Below are 26,299 nucleotides of genomic sequence, written 5' to 3'. Positions count from 1 at the left end.
GTATAAGCCGAGGTTAGGAAATGCAGTGGCTACTGGTAACTTATAAAAATGGAAACCAATAAAATTACATTAATTGAGACATCAGTAGATTAAATGTTTTAGAATATTTATTTTAAAGAAAACCAGTAAACTAGCTCTGTAAATTTAAAAGAGGGTAAACAAAAGCAATCTGGTATTAACAATAAATTTAAAAGTAGCTCAGTCAGCAACCAAGCTAAAACCTAAGAGTTAAAATCCTTCAAAACTGGATTTCTCCTCATCAACTGTATATCCATCATCAACTCCAGAATTCCTGCACCAGCCATGCTACCTCAGGAGTGGGAGTTGAAGTCCACAAGCCTTAATCTTGCCAGGTTTGAAGACCCTTGCTTAAATCAAACTTTCATATGATAAATATTCAGATTTTCCCTTTAAAACATACTTCATAAGTTAAAATCATTACTATCTCAAAAGATCAGTAAATAACAATTGGGGCTTACTCAATAATTAATTGTAAAATCTTCCTTCTACATGATATTTATCTTGCATAAGGAGAAACCATACTCTAAAGAAAGGTAGATCTATTCGTATCAATTATGTAGAACAAATTATTAATGCCAAAATTCATACTATTATATTATCCTAACCTTTGTATTGTTTTAAATAAGTCTTGGGTATGATAAGTATAGTTGGAAGAAAAAGTTTAATTATACAGTTATCCCCATTTGAAGCAACATTTTATTACAAAGTTACCTCTTCTGTTACTAGAAATTAATCAAATTTAAATGGGTAACTTACATTTTATTTTCTGATCAAGAGAAAAAGCCATGGTTCCTTCATTCTGAAAGTCTCTTCAACCCTCCTGCTCTTTCCCCCAGTGCTTCCTGTAGAGGAGGAGCTGTGATTGGTTCAGCCTGTTGCCAATCAGGCAGCCTCTTAGTGCTTCCTTTCTGAGTAGAGGAGGAACTGTGATTGGTTCAGTCTGCTGCCAATCAGGCAGCTGAGGGTGTTGCCTGCAAGAGCAGAAGCAGCCATGCAAAGAAAAAAAGCCTCGTGTTGCCAGAGCCATCAGGTTTCTTTCCTCCCTGCCTTTCATGTCTCAGAACTGTGCAGCTTTGGGAAAAGCTGCACGGGAGTTTTCAGGTCAGTGAAAGTCAGTGACTCGAATATAAGCCGAGGTTAGATTTTTGAGCACATTTTTTGTGCTAAAAAACTTGGCTTATACTCGAGTATATAGGTATGTCACAAATTGTTTTATGATAATTTTATGTCATTAAATGTTTTATAAAATTTGCCAAATTTCAAGTCCATATAAGTTAAAGGTCTAGGATTTTGAATGCCTTTGGTAAGTTAGCCATTTGAAGTACCTTGATTTAAAAAAATAGCTATGGTGCACTGTTTCATCCAGTTAAGGTTTACAGGAATCTGAGTTTAAGTAGTGTATAGAATTGTTTAAAAATTTATTAAAAATAGCATTACCAGCACACTTAACCTTCTGGCCCAAACACCTGGGGTACAGCTAGGTCTTCAGGGTTTTATAAAAGGTATGGGGTGGGGGGCATCTCAATTTTCAGTGGGATGCTGTTTTAGAAATAGGTATTGCTACAGAGAAGGCACAACTTTTAGATCCAACAAGTTGGCACAGTTTGATGGAAAAACCCAGAGCATGCCCTCTCTGATAGAGCTGGTGAGCCAAGCAGGAAAAAAAAAGAGGCAACAGATGATTCTACAAATAGACTGGCATAATGCCATGCACCACATAGAATTTGGTTCATTGCCAGTTTTAAATTATATCAAAATTTTCTTCAGGCATACTGAAACAATAGTGTGATGTTCCTTGTGTATTTATATTAATTCTGTTCGACTACTATTTTTAAAAAAATGAATTAAATAGCAGTAAGCAAATTAATAAACAACCTAATCATTCTGATACTGATTTAAGAGTGTTTTTAGATCATCTCATTATTACAATCTGTAACAATTTTGAAAATCATGTCCCCAAACCATGGAAATAGTAATTCTATCTTATTCTGTATTATTCAAACCCTGCTTCTAATACTGTGCCCATTTCTGGGCATCAGACTTTCCGAAGGATTCAGGGAAAGGTGAGCAAAATGCAGCAGTGATGATCTAATATCAAGAAAGAAGTTTGAAGGAAGTGTGTGTTTGTTGAAACCTTCTGTTGTGTTCTCATACTGAAGAGGCAGGAGGCAGGTGTGTGACTAACAGCTCTTTATTGCTGTAGTAAGAATCCAGCAAATGACCAGCCCGGCAAGGTCTCTTTAAATAGAGGGCTACTGGCTGGCTGAACCAATTAGCACTTTTTATTTCTCTGTTCTGCAAAGTGGACCTTGGTTTGCTTACATTCAAATGCTCAATACACAACACCTTCAGTATGGAGTCTTCAAGAACCTGAATAAATCGCCCAGAGAAGAGTGTAAAGGATCTGAAGTAATACATTTAATTATTAAAAGGCAAATTCTAGTTGGAGGTCTCCCCACCACCACCCCTGGAGGAGAGGAGATTCCTGAGGTCAGAAAGGTTAAAAGGAGAACCAGCAACCCAGGGAAGTGACAGATTCCTCTCTGTTAGATGTGTTCAACATAAGTTACTCATCCATCCATATGGGATGCATTAATATGAATTAAAGCATTTGGATTCACATTCTTAAATATAGGGATATTGATTTTTAAATGCAGCTACCTATCATTTCATTATTTACTTTTTCCTGACTAGATAGGGAAATATATATATACAATGGTACCTCTACTTAAGAACTTAATTCGTTCCATGACCAGGTTCTTAAGTAGAAAAGTTTGTAAGTAGATGCAATTTTTCCCATAGGAATCAATGTAAAAACAAATAATGCGTGCAAACCCATTAGAAAAGAAATAAATGTTTGGAATTTGGGTGGAAGGAGGAGGAGGAAGAAGAGGAGGAGGAGGACAGTCGCTGTCAAAGGAAGAAGGTGAGGTGAGGGGAATAAAAAAAATCCAAAACTTTAATGCTTAAAAAAAACAAGAGGTACTCTGAGGTGGCACCCAGAGAAAGGGAAACGCTCCGTTCATGCTGGGCTGCCCAGAGTGAAGGGAGCGTTTCTTTTTTTCTGGCCACTAGCAGAGGTTTATTCGCTCTCCAAGCGCCCAGAGAAAGGAAAATGCTTCGTTCACTCTGGAGTGCCAAAGCCTCCTTAAGCGCCACTGAAAGGCTCCTCTGGCAGCCCAGAAAAGCCTGAGATGCCCGGGATTAAAGGGAATGGCAGGAAACTGGCCGGGCCCTTGTGCCACTCTTAAGTTTCCTGGGAAATTTTTCCGGGCTCAGGTTCTTAAGTAGAAAATGGTTCTTAAGAAGAGGCAAAGTATATATGTTAAGTCCATGTCTTGAGCATTATGTAATTTCTCCAATCACTTGAGATAAAAGCATTATGCTAATAGTGCACTATACTAATATAAAACTATTCATGTACAGAAAGCTATTCTCAGAGAAGGAAAGTGACTGGCGTGGGAAAGCATAGCAGCAGGGAATTTGTCCAATAGCAGGATATATATGATAGGGTTTTATAATGCTTCTTTTTAATGTTAGATTTGTTTCGCTATACAGTGATCCCTCGATTTTCGCGATCTCGATCTTCGCGAAACGCTACACCACGATTTTTCAGAAAATATTAATTAAAAAATACTCCACGGTTTTTTTGCTATACCACGGTTTTTCCCACCCGATGACGTCATACGTCATCACCAAGAGTCACTTCTCTGTCTCTTTCTCTTTCTTTCCTGTCATTCTCTGCTTCAATCATTTTCTCATTTCTCTTTTTTTCTCCCCTTTTTTCTATCATTTCTCTCTCTCTTTCTTCCTCTCTCACACTCTCTTCCTCCCTCTCTCATCTCTTTCTTTCCTTTTCTCTCTTTCCTTCTCTCTCCCCCCCTCCACTTGCCCACGAGAAGAAAAAAAGCAACCTCTGCCGGGCAGCTCCACTTGTGTCCCCGCTTTGTGCCTGCCTCTTTTGGGGATTTTCTTTTCTTTTCTTTTTTCGCCTTTGGTCTCCCATTAAGCCTGCCGCTTGGCCGCCGCTGAGGAGAAGCGCGGGGAGGGCGAGAGAGGGAGATCGTGGCATGCGAGGTCCCTGCAGAGCAGAGGGGGTGGCTGAGGCAGCAGAGGCGTAGCGGCGGCGGCGGCAGGCGAGCTTGGAGCCTTGCTTCGCCTCCTTCGCTGCAATACAAACGAAGGGGTCAGACGCAGCCTCGGCGAGCCGAAGGTTTCCGCGGCTCTGACCCAGAGCAGGAAGGGCTGGTGGGGGCGGCGAATCCACCTCCCCAGCCACCGGCTCCACCATCTGCGCATGCGCGGCCATTGAAAAAAAGGGCGCGCATGCGCAGATGGTGCTTTTACTTCCGCACCACTATATCGCGAAAAATCGATTATCGCGAGAGGTCTTGGAACGTAACCCTCGCGATACTCGAGGGATCACTGTAATATTGTTTTTATCATTGTTGTGAGCCGCCCCGAGTCTTCGGAGAGGGGCGGCATACAAATCTAATTAAAATAAATAAAATAAATTTTAAAAAATAAAAATGTGTAGCTTGCTGTTCAGACTGAGCCTTTTATAATACTACACAATTCAGACAAGGATTTTTTTTAAATGCAGTTTAGATTCAAAAGATAATTTAAATAGAAGATGGGAATAGCTTAAGTGATAAGTGTGGCCCTTGGTAGGCTATTGGCTTGATGTATCAAGGTTTTCTTTTAACATATCTATTTTGCAGTGTTTTAAATATCGCAACATAAATTACACAAATTACATAAATTGTCAAGCTAGGTATTTTGAGATTAATTTTAAGTTGACATAAATAAAATGTGTAAGACCAATGCAAATGGAAATAATTCCTATCTACTTCATCTTTCCAAATTTATAATAGCTCTTTTAAAAACACTATTCTGTGACTTTTCCACCATCAATTAGGATTATATATTTATACTTGGTTTATACATTTATAATGCTAGGAAGAAAGTACACCCACACCCACACACTATATTTTTCAGAGTATAATACGCATCACAGTATAAGATGCATCTTAGTTTTGGGGGAGGAAAAATAGGGGCAAAAATTCTGTCTACCAGGAATTCATCTGGCTAGCCTCCTTAGTCTGGTCAGCTTCAGTGCATTAGTTCTCTGGTTTAAAAGCACACGTGTGCTTTTAATCCCCTGATTGGGGATAAAAAAACAGCTTCTAAAGCACAGCTGATCATCAGAGAGAAAAGCAGGCAAAGCACAGAATATCTTTTCACTGGATAGCAGCTTTTTGGTGGGGGGAACTGTGTCTTATACTCCAAAAAAGTACAGTATATAGATACACACTCACACCCACACCCCAAATATATATACTTTTGCATAGACATAGAAGGGAGTAAGAATAATTACTAATGTTGGATACAAGAGAGTTTGTCACAGTTTGTCATTGTTCTCTTTACAAAAAATCTGAAGTTAGTTGGGGGAAAGATCAAAAGCAACATGAGAAAATATCATTTTACTGAAAGAGTAGTAGATCCTTGGAACAAACTTCCAGCAGACGTAGATAAATCCACAGTAACTGAATTTAAACATGCCTGGGATAAACATATATCCATCCTAAGATAAAATACAGGAAATAGTATAAGGGCAAACTAGATGGACCATGAGGTCTTTTTCTGCCGCCAGACTTCTATGTTTCTATACTAGATATGACCTCAGATCTCTAGTTTCTGTCACAAATAAAAATAGAAAAGTTTTATTCAAAAAAACAACATTTGTTCATTTCTTGTGCTACTACTAAATGCCAGATGACAGGAAGATATATAATTTAACATTGCTTTTAAACAATTATCCAGATAGTCTGAGTGCTAAATACTAAGAAGACTACAAACTGACATAAATCCTTATCTGCTGGTTTTGTTCTCTCTTCAGTATCTCTAGCAACACTTGTTCCCTGTAACAAATAAAGCCAAACTGAATCACATCATCCTCTCTCTCCCTCTCTCCTGTCCTTTTTTGTTCTCTCTGTATATCTGTAAGAAAAAATTAACCAGAATAAATTGTACTCCATGTATCCAAAAATTAAATGAAACGAGACATAATAAAGAAATAATCATCACTATTAAGCATATTTTAAAGTGATTCTAGGAAGGCCTTATTATACCTTTTAATAAGAATTTTTAACAAGATAAAAGCAGTACAAATATTAGAAAACAAAGAAAATAAAGAACGGTGAATAAGCAAAAAAAAAAAAAGAATAGAAAAGAAAAGAAAGATTGAAAAGGAAATGAGCCTGTGGTGCAGTGGTTAAAATGCAGTATTGCAGGCAAACTCTGCCCACAGCCTGGAATTCAATCCTGATGGGGTTCAAGACTAACTTTCCATCCTTCTGAGGTCAGTAAGATAAGGACGCAGATCGTTGGAGGCAAAATGCTGACATTGTAAACTGCCCAGAGAGTGCTATTAAGCACTTTGAGGTGATACAGTATATAAGTCTAAGTGCCACTGCTATTTGACAGTGACTATAAATGCATTTATATTTTCCTCTCTCTCTTTATAGTTATATCATAATTTCCTTTTTCTGTAAGCTATCCTTTCTCAAACCCATAAATCACATCTTCATAAGAGGTTTCCAGTCACTAACAAGTGTAACAGTTGATGAAGTCGAAAAGTAAATTTTGCTATCTCTTCATCCTCCTCCAATCCTCCATTGTGAATATATCAGACTCTTTCCATTTCTGGGCATATAGTAGTTTTGCAACAGTGATCATATATAAAAAAAATAGTCTTCCATGGTTCTTTGTATTCTTTGTATCAGTGTATGTCCTTGAACCTCAAATTGTCTGGCTCTTTTAAAAACAGACATGATAAAATGACTCTTCATGTTGCCCACATTTCCAATATAAATTTGAAGTATCTTATACATAAATTCTGGATAATTTGTCAGAGTCACCTGTCTAAGATACGTTTTGTAAAAATCCTATTTTAATCTATAACACTGTGGATTTCAAGCCTTTCAATCACACTTTTCCCTACTGTTCCAACAATGTTATTAAACCATTTTTTCATATATCCATTCACTTGTTTGCCCTCCACTTCAAATTTCAGCAGGAGTTTATACATTTTGGCAATTACATGTTCAGCATTTGTACATGGTTTAGTTCAAAGTCGGTTTACAAATATCCTGTTATCTACCTTGAATCTTTCTCTTAGTTGTGCATAAAAAACCATTGCAAACTAAAACTCTCTGCAGCCAATTGTTTTCCTGATTTCATCTTATATTCTTGCTCTAACAACTCTTGATAGGTTAACCCTTTTTCTTTCTAAATGTAAATAGATCTTCTGCCATGCCAACTCCAGGCTTATTAGTTCTATGGTTCTGCCACAGTGACGAAATAGATTTGGACAGACAGAGTAGACGTTCAACAGTTGCTTCCCCGCATGCCTATATTTTGTTGCCCTGTATTTTCTCTATCCATTTTTCAGCCTACTTTACAGGTCTATGTAAATTACGGTATGTGTTGATGAAGCCAATCCAAAGCTAAAAAGCAATTTTTATTTCACCACAGATCAGAAGGGAAATGTTCTTTTCCCCAAAATTATCTTTTTTTGATAATTTGGCTGGTTGAAGTTATCATAATTTCATATGGAAACTGTAACAGAATTTTTTGTATGTGTGTATGGCTTTGGGTCTATATTGTCTCTTAGTGACTATCTGGACAAAGTACTTTGGATGTGTCTTGATTTATTCCTTCTTCTAGGGCTGAGAGTGACTTGCTCAAGGTTACCTGGATGGCTTTGGAACTAAATGAGATAAAAAATAATGGCATTAGGGTTCTAGCCTGATGTTAAGCACTACACAAAAATGGCTCTCAACAGAATAAAAATGGACAGAATCTGTGGTCACCAAGATTTTGGGCAGTAGGATTTCTTACCCATTCCAGAATGGAAGGGAACATGGCAGTGCAATTGTGGTGGACATTGCCTAAGACATGTTGGTAAACACCTAAGTTATATGTATTTACTGCAACATGATTGTTGCTGAAATTTGCTTCTGGTTAATTGGACTCAGTGTAGCCTGTGGAATGTTCAAAAAAAGATTCCAAAATTTGCATTATAGTATCCCCAATATATACAGCTAGCCTATCTTTAAATACTTTCATAACCTTCTCAGGCAATCTATTCCCCTATTGAACAGCTCTTACAATTAGGACTTTTTCCTAATGTCTTTCCCTAAATTCTGGGCCACGAAAATCAGTTGTATTATGTGAATTGTATATCATGTCCTAAGTGCAGTATGTTTTGCCTTTTTTGCTATTTTCATTCATTCATTCATTTATGCCACCCTTCTCCTTAGACTCAGGGCAGCTTACAACATGTTAGCAATAGCATTTTTTAACGGAGCCAGCACATTGGCCCCACAATCCAGGTCCTCATTTTACCCACCACGGAAGGAACGAAGGCTGAGTCAACCTTGAGCCGGTGATGAGATTTGAACCGCTGACCTACAGATCTACAGTCAGCTTCAGTGGCCTGCAGTACAGCACTCTACCTGCTGCGATACCCCGGCTCTCTTATTAGCTGTCCAAAGTCACTTGGTGAATAAGTGACAATAAACATTGGATAAATTGCCTGACTGAATGAATACTAGAATGGCATAAACATTTCTGCCAGTAACAAACAAATTGGTGATACTAATGCTATATATGTGATTAATATTTAAACAATATAAAAAGCTCTTCCAAGTTTGATTGTTTCTCTCTCTCTTTCTCTCTCTCTCTCTCTCTCTCCCTCCCTCCCTACCTACCTACCTACTCTGTCTGTGTGTCTGTCTGTCTATCTATCTTTATTTATTTATTTATTTGTTTGTTTGTTTATTTATTTGTTTATTGGATTTGTATGCCGCCCCTCTCCGCAGACTCGGGGTGGCTAACAACAGTAATAAAACAGCATATAATAATAATCCAATACTAAAAACAGTTAAAAAACCATTATTATAAAAACTAAACAACATACATACAGATATACCATGCATAAAATTGTAAAGGCCTAGGGGGAAAGAGTATCTCAATTCCCCATGCCTGGCGGCAGACGTGGGTTTTAAGCAGCTTACGAAAGGCAAGGAGGGTGGGGTCAATTCTAATCTCTGGGGGAATTGGTTCCAGAGGGCCTGAGCTGCCACAGAGAAGGCTCTTCCCCTGGGTCCCGCCAAGCGACATTGTTTAGTTGACGGGACCTGGAGAAGACCCACTCTGTGGGACCTAACTGGTCGCTGGGATTTGTGCAGCAGAAGGCGGTCCCTGAGATAATCTGGTCCAGTGCCATGAAGGGCTTTATAGGTCATAACCAACACTTTGAATTGTGACGGGAAACTAATGCAGACTGCGGAGTGTTGGTGTAACATGGTCATATTTGGGAAACCCCATGATTGCTCTCGCAGCTGCATTCTGCACGATCTGAAGTTTCTGAACACTTTTCAATCTTCAAATTTCCGAAGTCCTTTTTCTGGGTCCCACTAGATATACTTTCCTGATAGAAGGGAAGTGCAACATATTTTTCTGGTAGGAAGTGGAGATTTAACAGGGGAGAAACATAGTTTAGCTATTTATTATTTCATAACAAGACTAGATGTTTTTCACCTTTAGAAGATTAATGTTTCCAGTCAATTTTATGAATCATAGTTTCACTTCTTTTCCTGATTACTGTTGTTCAGCATGGGAGGATGAATGTACTGAAACTATCAAATATAAAATATTTTATAAAGTGTGAAACCAATTAATGTTGACCAAAACTCTTTGTGGAGTGTCATTGTATCTCTGAGTTACCCTTGCCAATGCATCATTTCACATTTAATGTTACTGAGGAATATTTCTTTCTCAACTTCTGTTGTCCATTTTCATAGCCAACTTCTTACTAGCATTTCCTTGTCTGTGTTTGCTTGTGATATATTCCCCCAATAAACTTATCCAATACAATATTTGTTTTCAGCACATGGAGATTGTTATGGGAATATTCAAGCTATATGTTAGGAAGGAAGTCATTTTATACATTATGGCTGGGGAGATAAATTGCAGAATACTCAAGAGGTTTGTATCTGATAGTTTTGCTTTAGGACAAAGTAAGCACTTCGAAGGAGGTGATTCTGTCTCTCCCTGACACTTTCAATTTAACACTTTAAACTCCTAAAGACTGTAATAGGCAGAGAATATCTAAATTAATGCATTTTATACAGAATTGCATCCAGTCAATAGAAAGAGAAGCCGAGCGAAAGGCCAGGCTAACAGAATTAAAACATGAATTCTTTACCCATCCAAAACACCCAATTGATTCTAGTGGACAGCTTCTGAAACCAGAACTGCTTTCAACTGATACAAGCATACACGTGATTGGGACCCCAGAGAGAAACTCACAGTTAATAACACAAATCAAGCCCTCTTAATTTGGAAATCCCTTTTTGTCTGGCAAAGTGTCTTTAACCTACAAGAGGCATTTATTTCATTGAAAAAATATCTGGGATGACACATCTTGCACAAGAATCTTGTTATTAAAAAATGGGATGGTTCCTGAAATGCTATTAAAATATAACTCCAGTGAGCCATCAGTAATATGAGATAATGTATGACCCTTACTCCCTTTCTGTGGTTCTTCTGAATAATATCTGTTGGAGCCCTTAGCTTTCAGTATGCTGAAATGGCAATTGAGGTAGAAAGAGAAAAGAGAGGGGGTAGAAGAAAGGAAGAAGAAGAAGAGGGAAAGTCAGTCTACAATGTATGTCAGATTTATTGCAAAGGCATCAAGCAGAACTGTGGGTTGGCTAATGCAGGGAGATTTAGGAGAGATAAGAATGAACTAGATATGCCCCAAATGCATTTATATCTGAATCCCCCAATTGTAATTCACAATTCAGAGGCACCCTCAGGCACATACTATGAGCTGGGTTTTTTATTTATTTTTATTATTATTTTGAAGCTTTGAGGTTGGTCTGACCCTAGTTAGCTTTTCAGATCAGCCAAGGTCAGCTAAGTGCTTAGCCTGGTCTATCATGTTGTACAAAGCCAGCCAGAGTGAATTATATTAGCAGCACTTGTCAATTACCGTTATGGTGCTTTGGGGAAAGAAAGTTGAGAAATTCATCACAGAGCTGTTCTATAGGTCAGTTCTCTTTGCTAGGGGTTTTTTTTTGTTATGTGAAGTCTGTGTGAAAGAAAGAATTTCTTTGTTTATCTGTAAAAAGTTAATTGTTCATGTTTTTTTTCTTTTTACTGTATATTTTCCCACATCCATTATTCATCCAAATCATCATCTTTTCTTTTTCACTAACTGAGCAGAAAATGAAAAAAAAGGTATTTTCTTTCATCATAGCTCATTTTAGAATTATTTGATGTAGTATTTTTTATTTTTATTTTAAATCTAGGTACAATGCTTTTATTTCACAAAAACACTGCATATATATTTTGGAAATTACGGAGCTTTGACCTCATCTATTTTACATATTCTTTTGATATAAAGTGTCTCACAAAAAGATATATTTTTATTCTTAATTCTTTATATGGCTTCCACCTCAATGATTCTGAGCAGTTTACAATGGGCAAAAAACAATGCAAAGCATAATAGAAACCACAACAATATACACAACAGTCAAGAGATCAAATCAATCTCAACAATATAGTACAACACAGGCTCTGACCTGTGCTTCAGAATATAATCATTTTGAAGGCCTTGCAAAAGACTGACAGGGTTGGGGCCAATCTAATCTCAGGGGGAACAGTATTCTTAGGGCATATATAATAATCCAAAAGGTCTGTTTTTTAAATTCTTGCAAGACAACATCCTTTGATCAATAGGACCCTCAGTATGTTTGGCCTGATAGATCTAATGGGATGAGGGTGGAAACAACTGGGGAGACACATTCCTATAGGTAACTTCTCCCTATGTCATGAAGGATAATCAACATCAACCAAGAGACATACAGACAATCAATGCAGTTCAAGAAGCAGAGGTGTGATATTCACAAATGGAGGTGCATTCTTAACTCTGCTGCATTCTGTGCCAGCTATGACTTATGGATGTTTATCAAGGGCATTTCCACCTCAAGCACATTGTACTTATCCTACACATCAGCAAAAAGAATCAGAACTTCAAATACAAACTTAATAAACAAATTATCACAGATAATAATAATAATAATTATTATTATTTATTGGATTTGTATGCCGCAGACTCGGGGCGGCTAACAACAGTGGTAAAACAACATAATCCCCACTCGGTCAAGGACCTTGGGATACTAATAACTCAAGATCTAAGTGCCAAAGCCCACTGCAACAACATCGCTAAGAAGGCCTCAAGAGTTGTTAATCTAATCCTACGTAGCTTCTGCTCTGGCAATCTCACACTACTTACCAGAGCTTACAAAACTTTTGCCAGACCCATCCTCGAATACAGCTCATCTGTTTGGAGCCCATATCACATCTCAGACATTAACACCCTTGAAAATGTTCAAAGAAACTTCACAAGAAGAGCCCTCCATTCCTCCACTCGAAACAGAATACCCTACGAAACTAGACTTACAATCTTGGGTCTTGAAAGCTTATAACTATGACGCCTTAAACATGATCTAAGTATTGCCCACAAGATCATATGTTGTAATGTCCTGCCTGTCAAAGACTACTTCAGCTTCAACCACAACAACACAACAGATTCAAGCTTAACATTAACCGCTCCAAATTTGACTGTAAAAAATATGACTTTAGTAATCTGGTTGTTGAAGCGTGGAACTCATTACTAGACTCTGTAGTATCATCCCCTAACCCCCGACATTTTACCCTTAGACTATCCACGGTTGACCTCTCCAGATTCCTAAGAGGTCAGTAAGGGGCGTACATAGGCACACTAGAGTGCCTTCCGTCCCCTGTCCTATAGTCTCTCCTATATCTCGTATTTCTTCTCTACTATATCTTCTATAACCTTCATTGTGTATTATTGTGTATTGGACAAAATAAAAAAATAAAAAACCCCTCCTGTCCACAGTTGCTACTTGTTCCTCCCCATATTGAAAGTCCCCAGGTTATGCACCAGTTCAGTTTGAAATAGTATTATCCCAGCCAGATAAGATGGATTTTTCTTGCATTCAGCCAGTTCTGAAACTCAGAGCCACTTCATTTTGCTGAGGTTAAGCTGAGGTTTGTTCAACTCTACCCAAATCATTAGCATCTTCACATACTGAAACAGGAGGGAGGGAAGGGGTTACAACTACAGCTCTGGAATATGGTACTGACTTTCCCAAAACATCAGAAAGCCACCATCAAAAAAGCTTCAATTATTTTTAATAATTACACTACCTTTAATAATTTTGTTACAATTAAACAACCCTTAAATATTTTGTTATGCTTAAATAAGCATTTATGATTTTGTTATAATTTAAAAAGCATTTTAAATTTGTTATGTTAGATAGGTGCATTTCATATTAATAAAATGGAAGTTCTCTGATCATTATTTTACTAATGTATTTATCTTTTTAAAAATCATATTAGTGGTCTGTAAGACTTAAAATTATGCATTTGGTGGTCTGCTGGATTTAAAAATATGACCTTGGTGGTCCCTGAGGTCCAAAAGGTTGGAGACCCTTGGACTAGATCACTCTTCCCATCAACAACTAGTCTGGGTTGATTGGGAGTTGGTCTTGGTTGGAGGTGGGTAGGTAGTTATGGTGGATTTGAGCTATACTTGTTTGAGGCTTGAGGATTGTATTTGGTTGATGGAGAGTTGTTCTTGGTTGATGGAGAGATGTATGCTAGGATGGTTTTGGGTGATGAAGTTTGGAGGGTTGGATGGTGGGATGTGGGTCTTGGTCCTAATGCAACCTGCTCGGTAGTCGATGTATAGGTTGGTTTGTCCTTGATCTTGACGCTTTTTAAGTTCAGCACGAAGTTCACGGGATTGTATTTGTTGTAATATGGATTGATCTGGTCTTGCATGAAGTTTTGGGGGGTTAGAGTCCTTTCGGTTGATGGAATTTATAGTGTTGATGAATTTACGTTTGCTAATTTCATTTTTGCAAATGACTCTGCAAAATTGAGGTGCTTATTATTATTATTATGTCTAATGATTGTATACGGTTAATGTATAATTGACAGAGGTTTTTTTGTCTTACATAACCATCATCATTTCTATCATCCTTTTCCTCCCACTTAGGATTGTATGACTGTAACTTGTTGCTTGTATCCTAAGATTTTTATTAATATTGATTGTTTCTTCATTGCTTATTTGACCCCTATGACAATCATTAAGTGTTGTACCACATGATTCTTGACAAATGTATATTTTTCTTTTATGTACACTGAGAGCATATGCACCAAGACATATTCCCTGTGTGTCCAATCGCACTTGGCCAATAAAATTCTATTCTATTCTATTCTATTCTATTTCCCATTTCCAGAGAAAAATAAGATTTTTAAATCAAGATTCTTTGGGGAAAAAACTTTAAGATGCTGTAGTGATGAAACATATACTCATTTCAGTAATAACTACAAAGCTACAAGAGGTTGAAAGTGGATTACCGTATATTAGGGGATTATGGTTGAAAGACCTTCAATGTGAATTTAGTGGTACTGTGAATTTAAAGTTGCTCTGTCAATTCAAATAGTATACTTTAATCTGAGGAGAGGAGAGTACATTAGCAAAGAAATTTTAAAAACCGTAAAAAACCACATTACATCAGCTACATTGAAAGGCAATCAATTATATCAATGAAAAAAAAACAATAAATCAGTATAAATAAACACTAGAGTAGAGTGTTTGGGCTTTTTTCCCCATATCTTCTTCGGGAAGTTAGAAGATTAAAACAGAGTATTTATCAAACTGATGGTCTGATCTTCTGATTGTGTATTAAAAATGTCCAAAGAATTCAGCCTTTGTGATTTGCTACATAAAATTATCTGATCTGTAGAGCACATAAACTATCCACTTAAGTTTGCAAACCAGTTAAAACATTTCAAAAAGATAGTCTCATATCTGAATAAATCTTGACTCCTAAAGATTATTGTACACATACACATCCTAATAGATCTTTTGGCAGCAGTAAAAGAAGGGAACATGTATACAAGCAAATGCACAATGTGCACACATGAACACAAGCATCATCATCATCATGAAACAGTAACAATAACATGTTGAGACTGAATTTTCTAGGGGAAGAATAAAAAAAAATACCAACCAAAGTTTTACAGATTTGCCTGACTCTACTGTGGCCCATTTGCTCCTCAGTTTAGTGTACTATAACAAATGAATACAGGCTGTTACATCTCATCAAAAGATGACATATCATCAAGAAGGAAATATAACCAGTTTCACCCTGAGATCTTGCAGTTACTTTAAAGTATCCCTCTCAACATTCTCAAACAGCATGGGAGTAATAGTAGAACGTGTTTGAGAAAATATCAAGTTGGAGAAGGAAGAATACTATGAAAGTCAAATGAAAAAGAAGCATAAAAATCTCAAACTAATGAAATTTGAAATTGCTTTATACACAATAGCAGTGATGATGAATCTTTTTTCGCTTAGGTGCCAAAAGCGCATGTGTGTGTGCCCACAACTATAATACAATGCCCTAACACACACACACCCCATGCTGTCCCCACACTTGCATACAGACCTCAGTGAAGCTTCCGGACTTCCTGTAGGCCCATTGAGCCATTTTTTGTCCTCCTCAGACTTCAGAAAGCCTCCGGAGCCTGTGGATAGTGGAAAACAGGCCTAATGGGAGTTTGTTCCTAAACTTCTGGTAGGCCAATTGGGCCATTTTTTTTGCCTTCCCTAAGCTTCAGGAGACTTTCGTGAAGCCTGGGGAGGTTGTAAATGGCCTCACCCTGCCCTCTGGAAGGCCAAAAAAATCAGCTGACCAATGCTGAAATTGACATAAGGCAATGCCTCATCTACCTTCAGATATGGCGCCATGTGCCATGTATGCCATAGGTTCACCATCATGGCATTATACCAATTCAATTGTAACTAAGTCATAATAGAATAGTTTATTTACACCATGTAATCTACAGTATCTGCTGCTTCAGTTTAAACAGACCATCAGTGGAGACTTAATTTTAATTATAAAATAATAAGATGACAATCAACAATACAGATAGAATCATCACCAGATGGATTAACAACTGGGTGGCCAGCCACACTCAACATATAGTCCTTAATGGAACTGCATCTACATGGAGGGAAGTATGGAATGGATGGGGTACCACAAAGTTCTACCTTAGACCCAATACTCTTAATTATCTTCATCAATGATTTGGATCAAAAGTTGAATGGGACCTCATCAAATTTGCAGATAACACCAAGCTGGTTGGAATAGCCAATAGTCCAGAAGGTAGGCTCAAGAAACAGAAGGATTTTGAAAGAGTAAAACATTGGGGCCTATCTAACAAAATGAAATTCAATGGTGAGAAAAATAAGGTTCTACATTTAGGCAAAAAGACAAAATGTACAAGAATAGAATAGATGGCACCTGGCTCAATAGTAATAACTGTGAGAGGCACCTTGGAATCCTAGTGGACAATCACTTAAAATATGAGCCAGTAGCATGTTGCAGCTCCAAAAAAGCCAACACGGTCCTAGGCTATGCATAATGCATCCTGCATTAACAGAGGGATAGAATCAAGATCACATGAAGTGATAATACCAATTTATAATGTGTTGATAAGACCAATTTGGAAGATTGCATCCATGATATAAAACATGTTGAGATTCTAGAAAGAGTGCAAAGAGCAACAATTTGCATGCAACCGCTCTGGTGCCAATCTTTTGGGCGCCTCCATCTTTTTTCTTTAATTTTTCATATTTTTTTGCTTCTTGTGCATGCGCAGCGGCAAAATCTCATGAGGGGACGTACTTGCACACAAGATTTCAGTGATGTTTTGCTTCTGCATAGGCATGGAAACAAAAAAAAAATCACCAAATTACATGTGTGCATCCCCTAGTGAAATTTTGGCATGGTTTTGCTTCTTGCGCATGCACAGAAGCAAAATCATGCTGGGATACAAGAATATCTCTGGGACCGCCTTCTGCCGCACGAATCCCAGCGACCGGTTAGGTCCCACAGAGTTGCCCTTCTCCGGGTCTTGTTGACGAAACAATGTCGTCTGGCGGGACCCAGGGGAAGAGCCTTCTCTGTGGTGGCCCCGACCCTCTGGAATGAACTCCCCCCAGAGATTAGGATTGCCCCCACCCTCCTTGACTTTTGTAAACTCCTCAAAACCCACCTCTGCCGTCTGGAATGGGGCAATTGATTCCCTGGGCCGTTCCCGCTTTGTGTATGTTATGTATGAGATGCATGACTGTCTTTTATATTAAGGGTTTTAAAGTATTGGATTTGTATTGTTTCTTGTTGTGGGCCGCTCCGAGTCTACGGAGAGGGGCGGCATACAAATATAAATAAATAAATAAATAAATAAATAAATAAATAAATAAATAAATAAATACATAAATAAAAAAATGTGTGTGTGTGTGTGTGTGTGTGTGTGTGTGCATGCATAGTGCTTGCACACACACACAGGATGACTCAACCTGAAATCACAAGTTACTATGTTATCCTAGGCAAGTTTTCTCATACATTACATTAGGTTTAATTGATTAAACTTTACATTTCTGCATGGTTCTACTTAAGTCCTAATTAAGATATGTGTTAGCTATGGTAAATACTTATACACCATACAGCAGGAATTACACACAGAAGTAGAGAGGGGGGGAGAGAGAGGGAGGGAGGGAGAGGGGGGAAAGAGAGCACTTCCTGGGCTATTAAAACTCATTAAGTTTAATTAGAATTAGAATTCTTTATTGGCCAAGTGGGATAGGACACACAAGGAATTTGTCTTTGGTGCATATGCTCTCAGTGTACATAATTCTCTTAAAGTGTACTTAACTCTCAATCAAATAATTATTTGCACAAAACTTCAGACATTAAGAAATCACTATCTTGAATGAAGGTACAATAGAACTACATCTCCATGTTTTCAGAGCATTGTAATACTTTAGTCTAAGTTTCCTCAAGGAGTAAGTTATAGTTTCCACTAACTACTGCAGCTTCTTCTGATACTACAGATTCTTCTGATATATGCATCCATATAGTCAAAGCCCCACATTATTCTGCCATTTCTTTCAGTGGAACTGAACTGATTTAAATCCAGTTTCTTTTCTAAAATATTTTGTCATTTATAGAGGAAAGTCACAGAGAATCCCTGGCTGGAATGTTGATCCCTATCACTACTTAACAACAGAATCAACAAAATGAGTGAAAGTAGGAACAACTATCTGCCTTTAGGGAATTACTGTAATCATTTTTGTCATATAAGGTTGGCTACAAGACATAAATCAAAATCTATATTGGGACAATATTTTTATCAGGTCAGTTCAAATGTCACAAGACTGTCACATTTTCAAGATCTCCAGTTCATCAAATAAAAGCTGATGGAAGTGGAAGGGAAGAGTTGATTTAATACTGAAGTTTTGCATTTGAATGCTACAAAATGGGAATTGGTTGTGTATAGATTTTTGAATACAAATTTAAAAAATAATTTCCTTTAGTATCTATTCATTAAAAAAAAAATGAAAATACCTGTGGCTTCTTAAAGCCTCATGGGAGCATACTAGCTGAACTATATAATGACTCCAGGTCCAGGGTATCATTTTTTTTACAAGGAAAAAATTTAGTCTCTTGTAAAACAAAAAACAAAAAGCCCCCTCCCCAGTGTTAAGTTCTGGTACGGAAGAGACGCAGAGGCAGTAGTAACTAACAGCTCTTTATTGTAGAAGTAATTGATCCAGAAAAGCAACCAACCGGGAAGCTCTCTCTTTTAAATAGAGGGCTGCCGGCTGGTTCAACCAATCAGCGGTCTTGGTTTTTCCGCTTCAGAAAGTGGGCCTTGGAGTAAACAGTTATCATTTAAACCTTAATACCCAGCATCTTCAACTTTGCCACAGTTTTGCTTGGCGCACAAGTGTAATTGGTCCCTGGGATTTAGGGTCATGAGGAAGGGAGAGAATAGAAAACACATTTTTCCCTCTTGATCTAAGTGGGGAGTATGAGCAACCAGAAGAGACTTTAAGGCCATTATGAGACCTGGACAGCAAGATGTGGTAGATTTAAAAAGTTTCTCAACAGTATTTCTAGTTGAAAATGGGGGCACAAGGTCAACAACTGGCTATGCAACTGTTGTTAAGGAAGATCCAGATTCTATTGACCTGTGCTAAATATTGGGAGGAAATGTATTAATATTATTTGGCATTTTTATTTTGTATTAATAAAATTATGAATTTGTTTTGTTAATATGGCATGCTGATTCTGTTAATGTCCCTAGTCGAACGAGGGGGAACTGAGGCACGAAAGTGCTATTTATACCTTTTTCAGGCTCAGTCCTGATTGGCTAAGGGTGGTGTCTTTCTCATTCTTGGAAACTAGCTCCACCCTATGAGAAAGGACCTATCAGGTAAGTACAATGCGCCTTCTGAGAGAAACTACTACAGAAGCAGCACAACTACAGAAAAACTAATAGGCAGCATCAAGCATTTAAAAAGTTTCTACACTGATGCATAGAGTATGGGAAATAAAGAGAATTAACTGAACTGAAGGAGATAAATATATGATGGGATAGAATAATATTCATCATTGACTAAAAACTGGTGGGATAATACTCAGGATTGGGAAACAACTGGAAAAAATTTATCCAAATAAAATCAACAAAAATGTTGGACGTATTGCACTGTGTATAAAATATATATAGTTGTCCAGAAATTTGGGAAACAGAACATGAAAATCCTCTTGAAAACATTTGGGTAGCAATAAAAAGAGGAAAACATGATACCACTGTGTTACAGCAGGGGTCCCTAACCCCTAGTCCTTGGACTGGCACCGGTCCACAGCATGCCGGAAACTGGATGCAGGAAGCATGTGAAACTGTATATCATAACTCACAAATGTCTCTTACTCATACAACTAACAAATATAACCAAACTAAGTCGTCACAATACATATTCCTGCCAGTCTGCAGGTACTACCCCCCCTCTTTTCTTCTTTCTTCTTTCCCCCCCCTCCTTTTCTCTTTTTCTCTTTCCTATCTCACTTTTAAACTACCTTTCTTTTCTACGTTACCTCTAAACTACTAAATTCTATAGATATAAGACTATTTAAATACGAATATCGAATACAAAATAATTATCTATGGACAAATGTTGAAATGAATATACAACAATATATATAAGCTACTGTATAAAAATATTGTTTACCCCATCCCCCTCCTATTTCTCTTTCTGTACTCCCATCCCCCCTTCCCATTCTTAATAAATTAATAAAGTATTTAAAAAAAAAGAAACTATGCCCTTTCTTGTCCACAGAAAAACTTCAGCATCAGCACTTAGAATTTTATCCTGCTTCATAGTGCTTTGTAGCCTTCTCTAAGTGGTTTACAGAGAATAAGCATATTGCCCCCAACAATCTGGGTCTGACCTTGGAAGGATGGAAGGCTGCGTCAACCTTGAGCCTACTGAGATTCGATCTGCCAAACTACTGGCAGCCAGTGATCAGCAGAAGTAGCTTGCAGTACTACACTCTAACCACTGCACCACCGAGGCTCTTTCCAACTTCTCTCCATGGAAACAGTGCCTGGTGCCCAAAAGTTTATGGGTCAATATGTTACAGAGCACTGTGTTACAGATAAGGTGTTTGTGCATCAAAAACATTTCTAACTCTGCCAACAAGAGTTCTAGGAGTCAGAGATGCCAGATTGAATCTCTTTCTAATGCTTTCTCTAGGATCAAATTATATTTCTGTATACATTATTTTGGGTTTTTTTCTGAATAGTTTCATCAGAGACACTTTCATGACTCTCTACATTTGATATGCAGCATAGACCTGTAAAAACACCTACAGAGGGCAGTTTTAATTTGTAACTTTTCCAGAGAGCCAAAATGTATTAAACTGCAATAATAAATAATATGTTAGATTGATTCAGGACTGTTCAAGCTCTCTTTACTTGGTTTCATCATCTTGCCCTTCTCTAGGTGTGAATGTAATAAGTCTATGTCAGACTGGTAAAATACACTCTCTGGAGCTTTCAGAGTTTTAATTAACCACATAGGTGGCCAAAGAGCAATATATATTAACATTTTTATTAAAATCACAGATAGGAAATGGCATTAATCAGCTAGAGAATTCTTGCCTTAGCTTTCCTTAATGGAACATATTAGTCATTAGATCATTTCAATCAGTACTATGTAAGGAATTCCTTCTCTTTAGCTTACTGTTTTGTTAATCCTTATTAATTATCTTCACTTTTAGAAAATAAAAAATCCTTCCTTCCTTCCTTCCTTCCTTCCTTCCTTCCTTCCTTCCTTCCTTCCTTCCTTCCTTCCTTCCTTCCTTCCTTCCTTCCTTTCGTCCCTCCCTCCCTCCCTCCCTCCTTGCTTCTCTTTTTCCATGTCTTCTAAAGAAAAAAGGCCTTGTTAAGTTACTAAGAATATTGAGCAAGACACAACAAAATGCAATAACCAGGCAGAGGGATCAACTTTGACAGTTTCTATCATGTTTTGATTTATGTTCTTGAAGTTTTGAAGTGCAAAAGAAATACTAGCTTTCAGAATATATATTTTGCCTTGTATATTCCCTCCCTCCTGACGTTAGCTATTTAGCTGAGGTGTAATTTAGGCATACAAACTGAAACCTTCAGCCAAATTCACACATTTCTTGCTTTCCAATTTTTTTTAAACCCATCATCATCATCAACAACAACAACTGCTGCTACTGGAAAAGGTCAGATTCCAAAATGTTTCTGATTATCAGTACCCCAAAAGTCTGAGCCTTAGGAAATACATGATGACATAATTTGTGTATTCAAACATGCATTTTGAATTAAAAGTAGTAAAGGATATTTACTATTATTTATCAATGGAATTTCTATAGCAATCTTCAAAAGAAATACTCTGAGTACTTGCCATCAAGCAAAAATAAGAGCCATTGAAATACAAATAACCTGCTAGCGTTTGAATAAACACCCCCAGTGAAATAAAACTCCAAGGCTAGAAATTCCAATCAAGCACCATCCAAGACTGAAGACGCCTCCCAGTCACTTTTTTATTTTATTTTATTTTTATTTATTTATTTTGTCCAATACATAATACACATTGAAGAGAATAGATATGTAGTAATATAAATAAAGAAAAGAATAGAAGAAAAGATATAAAAGTATAGGTGAACATATTTGAAAGGAAGAAAAGATAAATAAGATAAGGAGAGATAATTGGACAGGGGACGGAAGGCACACTGGTGCACTTATGCACGCCCCTTACTGACCTCTAAGGAACCTGTAGAGGTCAATCGTGGATAGTCTAAGGGAAAAATGTTGGGGGTTAGGGGTTGACACTACTGAGTCAGGTAATGAGTTCCACGCTTCGACAACTCGGTTGCTGAAGTCATATTTTTACAGTCAAGTTTGGAGCGGTTAATATTAAGTTTGAATCTGTTGCGTGCTCTTGTGTTGTTGCGATTGAAGCTGAAGTAGTCATTGACAGGTAGAACGTTGCAGCATATGATCTTGTGGGCAATACTTAGATCGTGTTTTAGGCGACGTAATTCTAAGCTTTCTAGACCTAGGATTGATAGTCTGCTTTCATAGGGTATTCTGTTTTGAGTGGAGGAGTGAAGGGCTCTTCTGGTGAAGTATCTTTGGACATTTTCATGAGTATTGATGTCCGAGATGTGGTATGGGTTCCAGATAGATGAACTGTATTCAAGGATGGGTCTGGCAAAAGTTTTGTAGGACTGCGGCCTTGACATTCTGAAAATAATGTTATTTAGACTATTACATATCACCTACTCCATATAATCCCCCTGCTCCCTCCCATTTTACCACAGTAGAAAATGTCGCAGGCCTGAATACAAAAAGGTAAAAGATGGCTTCCAGGCCTGACAGAACTATCATAAATTGCCTCTGCAAAGTTGATCCCAAGCAACCAGTGAAGGGCTGCAAAAAAAATTTCTACCACATTGTGGGCATTGCTTATTTTGTGGATGTGGCTTACTGGCCATGTGACCAGGTGGGAGTGACTTGACGATCATGAGACCAGAGGATGGCTTAAAGGTCATGTGACTGGTTCAAAGGTGGCCAAGTTGACATCACTCACGTCAAGAGTTTGGGTTATTTATTTATTCATTCATTCATTCATTCATTCATTCATTCATTCATTTATTGTCCAATACACAATAATACACAATGAAGGTTATAGAGGATATAGTAGAGAAGAAATACGAGATATAGGAGAGACTATAGGACAGAGGACGGAAGGGTGCCTGGCCTCTCTTCACCTCAAAGAGATACAATTTCCCTATCTATTTGCTATTACTGAACATCCAAAATATACTATTTAATTCTATGTATATATGCCATATGTGTCCTTACATATTACACACAGGCACACAAAAATATACATTATCTATTGTTCTGCCGGCGTGTGCCAACCGCCCGTAATTACAGGGTAATTAGTCCAAGCAGACACACACATACGATTGAATGCAAAAGAAATGTTCTTTATCAACAGAAGAGAAGAAAAAACTCCCTTTTAAACTTCAAAGGGATTTCTTGTACAAACAATGCACAGTTTAAATGCAAACCAGTTTCTAACCCAGTAACTGAGAAATTGAGTCCACTAATGTTCTCCAAACAGTGATAAACACTCACAATGAAGTATAATCCAGAGTCCAGGAATTCCACACACAGTCTTGAATACAAACAGGAAACAACAATACATGGTCTTGATGAAACTACGATCAGATAATGCTCCACAATGGCCAGACTAGCACGTTGCTCTTTTATCAGCAGCTCTAATTACTGGAGCCCCACCCAAACACAGGTGGCCTCTCTTATCTCCTGTAATATTTCTTAAGTTGTTCTCTCCTATGCATAACTCTAAGCATGCGTGAGTCAGTCATACATTCCTCCTCTGAATCCAAAGAAGATAAGGAAGATAAGGAAGATTGATCTCCTCCTGGGCTGTCAGCCAAGCCCCCCTCTACCATCACACCCCCACTTCCTTCATCAGAGGATACTTCGTGGCAGACTCTGTCGGGAGTAAAACAGGCCTGTGGCATGTGGATGTTTCCTCCACATTCCTTGGGGCAGGATCTGGGCCAGAGCTAACTACAACACCTACTATATAAACTGTATGTGTATGTACATACACACATGCATGCTCAGCTCTTCTAAAATTATACACATTCAACCTCATTTACTGCAATAGGAAATTTGCCGCCAGGCATGGGGGAACTGAAACATCTCCCCCGGGCACGTTTAATTTATGCATGGTATGTCTGTGTGTGTGACTGTTAGCATATGGGGTTTTTTTAAAAAATATTTAAATATTTTAAATCTGTCTGATTGCTTATGATTTGTTTTTTACATGTTGTGAGCCGCCCCGAGTCTTCGGAGAGGGGCGGCATACAAATCTAAGTAATAAATAATAAATAAATAATAAAAACATACCCATAGCCCAGAAGGGGAAAAAAACAAAATTCAAAATTTTTCTACTGGTTCTGCCAGTACCTGACTGTATTGTAGGAGCCCATCACTTCAAACAATGTATCAGCTTGTCTGTATTCATTAAATATAAATAAGAAATATAAATCTAAGGGTAGATAAAGAAATTATCAAATAGGGCATGGAACTGAAATTTGGAGAATACAGGCAGACAGACAGACACTAGAACCAGTTAATATTTTACCTGTCTGAGTTTCTTGGTTGTGTTATAGTACTGCAATGGTGTCAGAAAAAGTTTCTTTGTTAACACCATGAATGTGAGCTGAACTGCAGTTCATCAATTTTCACCTTTTAATTTAGGACATTCTCTCCCCTACTGCCCAAATATATACTTTTCAAATTAGACGAGGAACCTCTGTTTGCATTGATATCAGAAAATGAGGTAAATTCTATGGAGACATAGTAAATACCAGGGAATTACATATCACTATATGAAAGTTAATTTGATTTAATCTGTTGAACTGAATTTAATCTGCTTGCAGAATGGGAAGATGATGAACAAAGAAATAATTCTTTGAGAATATTAAGCCACAATAAAATTAAATCCAACTGATCCATATTCCAAACCAAATCAATACCACTGCTCCATGCAAAGATCCAAATTAAATTCTTCATGACAGATGGATATCCAATATCTGCTGGAGAAGTGATATGTAAAGTATTTGACTTCTTTGTGGTCATGTCACATCACTGCTATTCCAATACTCCCCCCCCCCACCAGAAATGTTCTTACTAAGCGAAGTGTCCTCTTTAGACATGCATTTCAATTCTACTTCTTAAATGCGTAATTTTGTTTTTGTCCCCATTAAGTATCATTTAGTTATTTTCAACCTATTTTTCTAACTTACCAAAATCAGTTTCAATCTTTTTCTTCTAAGGTATTGGCTGTGACATCCCTTTTAGTGTCATCTGCAAATTTGATAAGCATTCTTTTCAGCTGTCAGTCTTCACCAGGACTGATATTGAAAGCGAAAGGCTTCAACTCCTAATGATATATTTTTTATTATGGAAACTGGAAAGTATGTTAAAGTGGAGAAAACTAGTAACTGCAATATTAAAAACACCTATACAGCTGATCCAAGATTCAAATCACACATATTCTCCTGTAAACAAGCAGTACAAGAGAAAGAAGACAATTGCAGCTATAAAAGACAAGAGTAGAGGCTTTTTATATCAAGCAATAATATTTTTATCTAGTTATGCAGTGTATCTGGAAGTGAATTCAGAGTAGCTCTATGCATACATTCAAAAGGGGCAAGATTTGCATCACGACACTCCATTCAACATCTTCCTGATTTTGACACACAACCAAGGAGATACCCAAATACACAAACATACAAACACAGAGCAGGGGTGCGTTCTAATTTACCTTGCTGCTGATTCACTTCCTCCAGTGCCGCCTGGGTGCGCCTGGTGTGCGCACATTTGCAAAGCGCGTGCATGCATATGCAATAGCAAAACAATCAATAAAAGCCAAAAACAGGATGGCAACCGCATGCACAGTGCTAGAAACATGGTTTCTGTGTATATACAGAAGAAAAAAATTCTGAAAAAATTCCCCCCTAAAAAATTCTAATTTTTTTTTTGACCCTCCCCCCCAAACAAAAGAGATGTGGCACCCACGGACCAGTTCTCTTACATCATCATGACATCACCAGCAGGTCGCTACCGGTTTGAGTGAACCATAGAAACATAGAAGATTGACGGCAGAAAAAGACCTCATGGTCCA

At 37.7% G+C, this 26,299-nt stretch overlaps 1 protein-coding gene across 1 annotated transcript in view; it reads left to right on the top strand.

Annotated features, from left to right (window-relative positions):
* The first annotated feature begins 1,057 nt into the window (after positions 1-1,057).
* LOC139153593 (ALK tyrosine kinase receptor-like) overlaps positions 1,058-26,299 on the top strand; it is a 348,525-nt gene continuing 323,283 nt past the window's right edge. Inside the window, exon 1 of the mRNA XM_070727773.1 lies at positions 1,058-1,122. Within this exon, the coding sequence (XP_070583874.1) occupies positions 1,074-1,122 (49 nt within the window). The 5' untranslated portion in view covers positions 1,058-1,073. The remainder of the gene's footprint in view (positions 1,123-26,299) is intronic.

This window comes from Erythrolamprus reginae, chromosome 1 (genome assembly GCF_031021105.1).
Source record: "Erythrolamprus reginae isolate rEryReg1 chromosome 1, rEryReg1.hap1, whole genome shotgun sequence".
In the NCBI taxonomy this organism is placed as follows: domain Eukaryota; kingdom Metazoa; phylum Chordata; class Lepidosauria; order Squamata; family Dipsadidae; genus Erythrolamprus; species Erythrolamprus reginae.
This window is presented reverse-complemented; position numbering and strand designations above follow the sequence as displayed.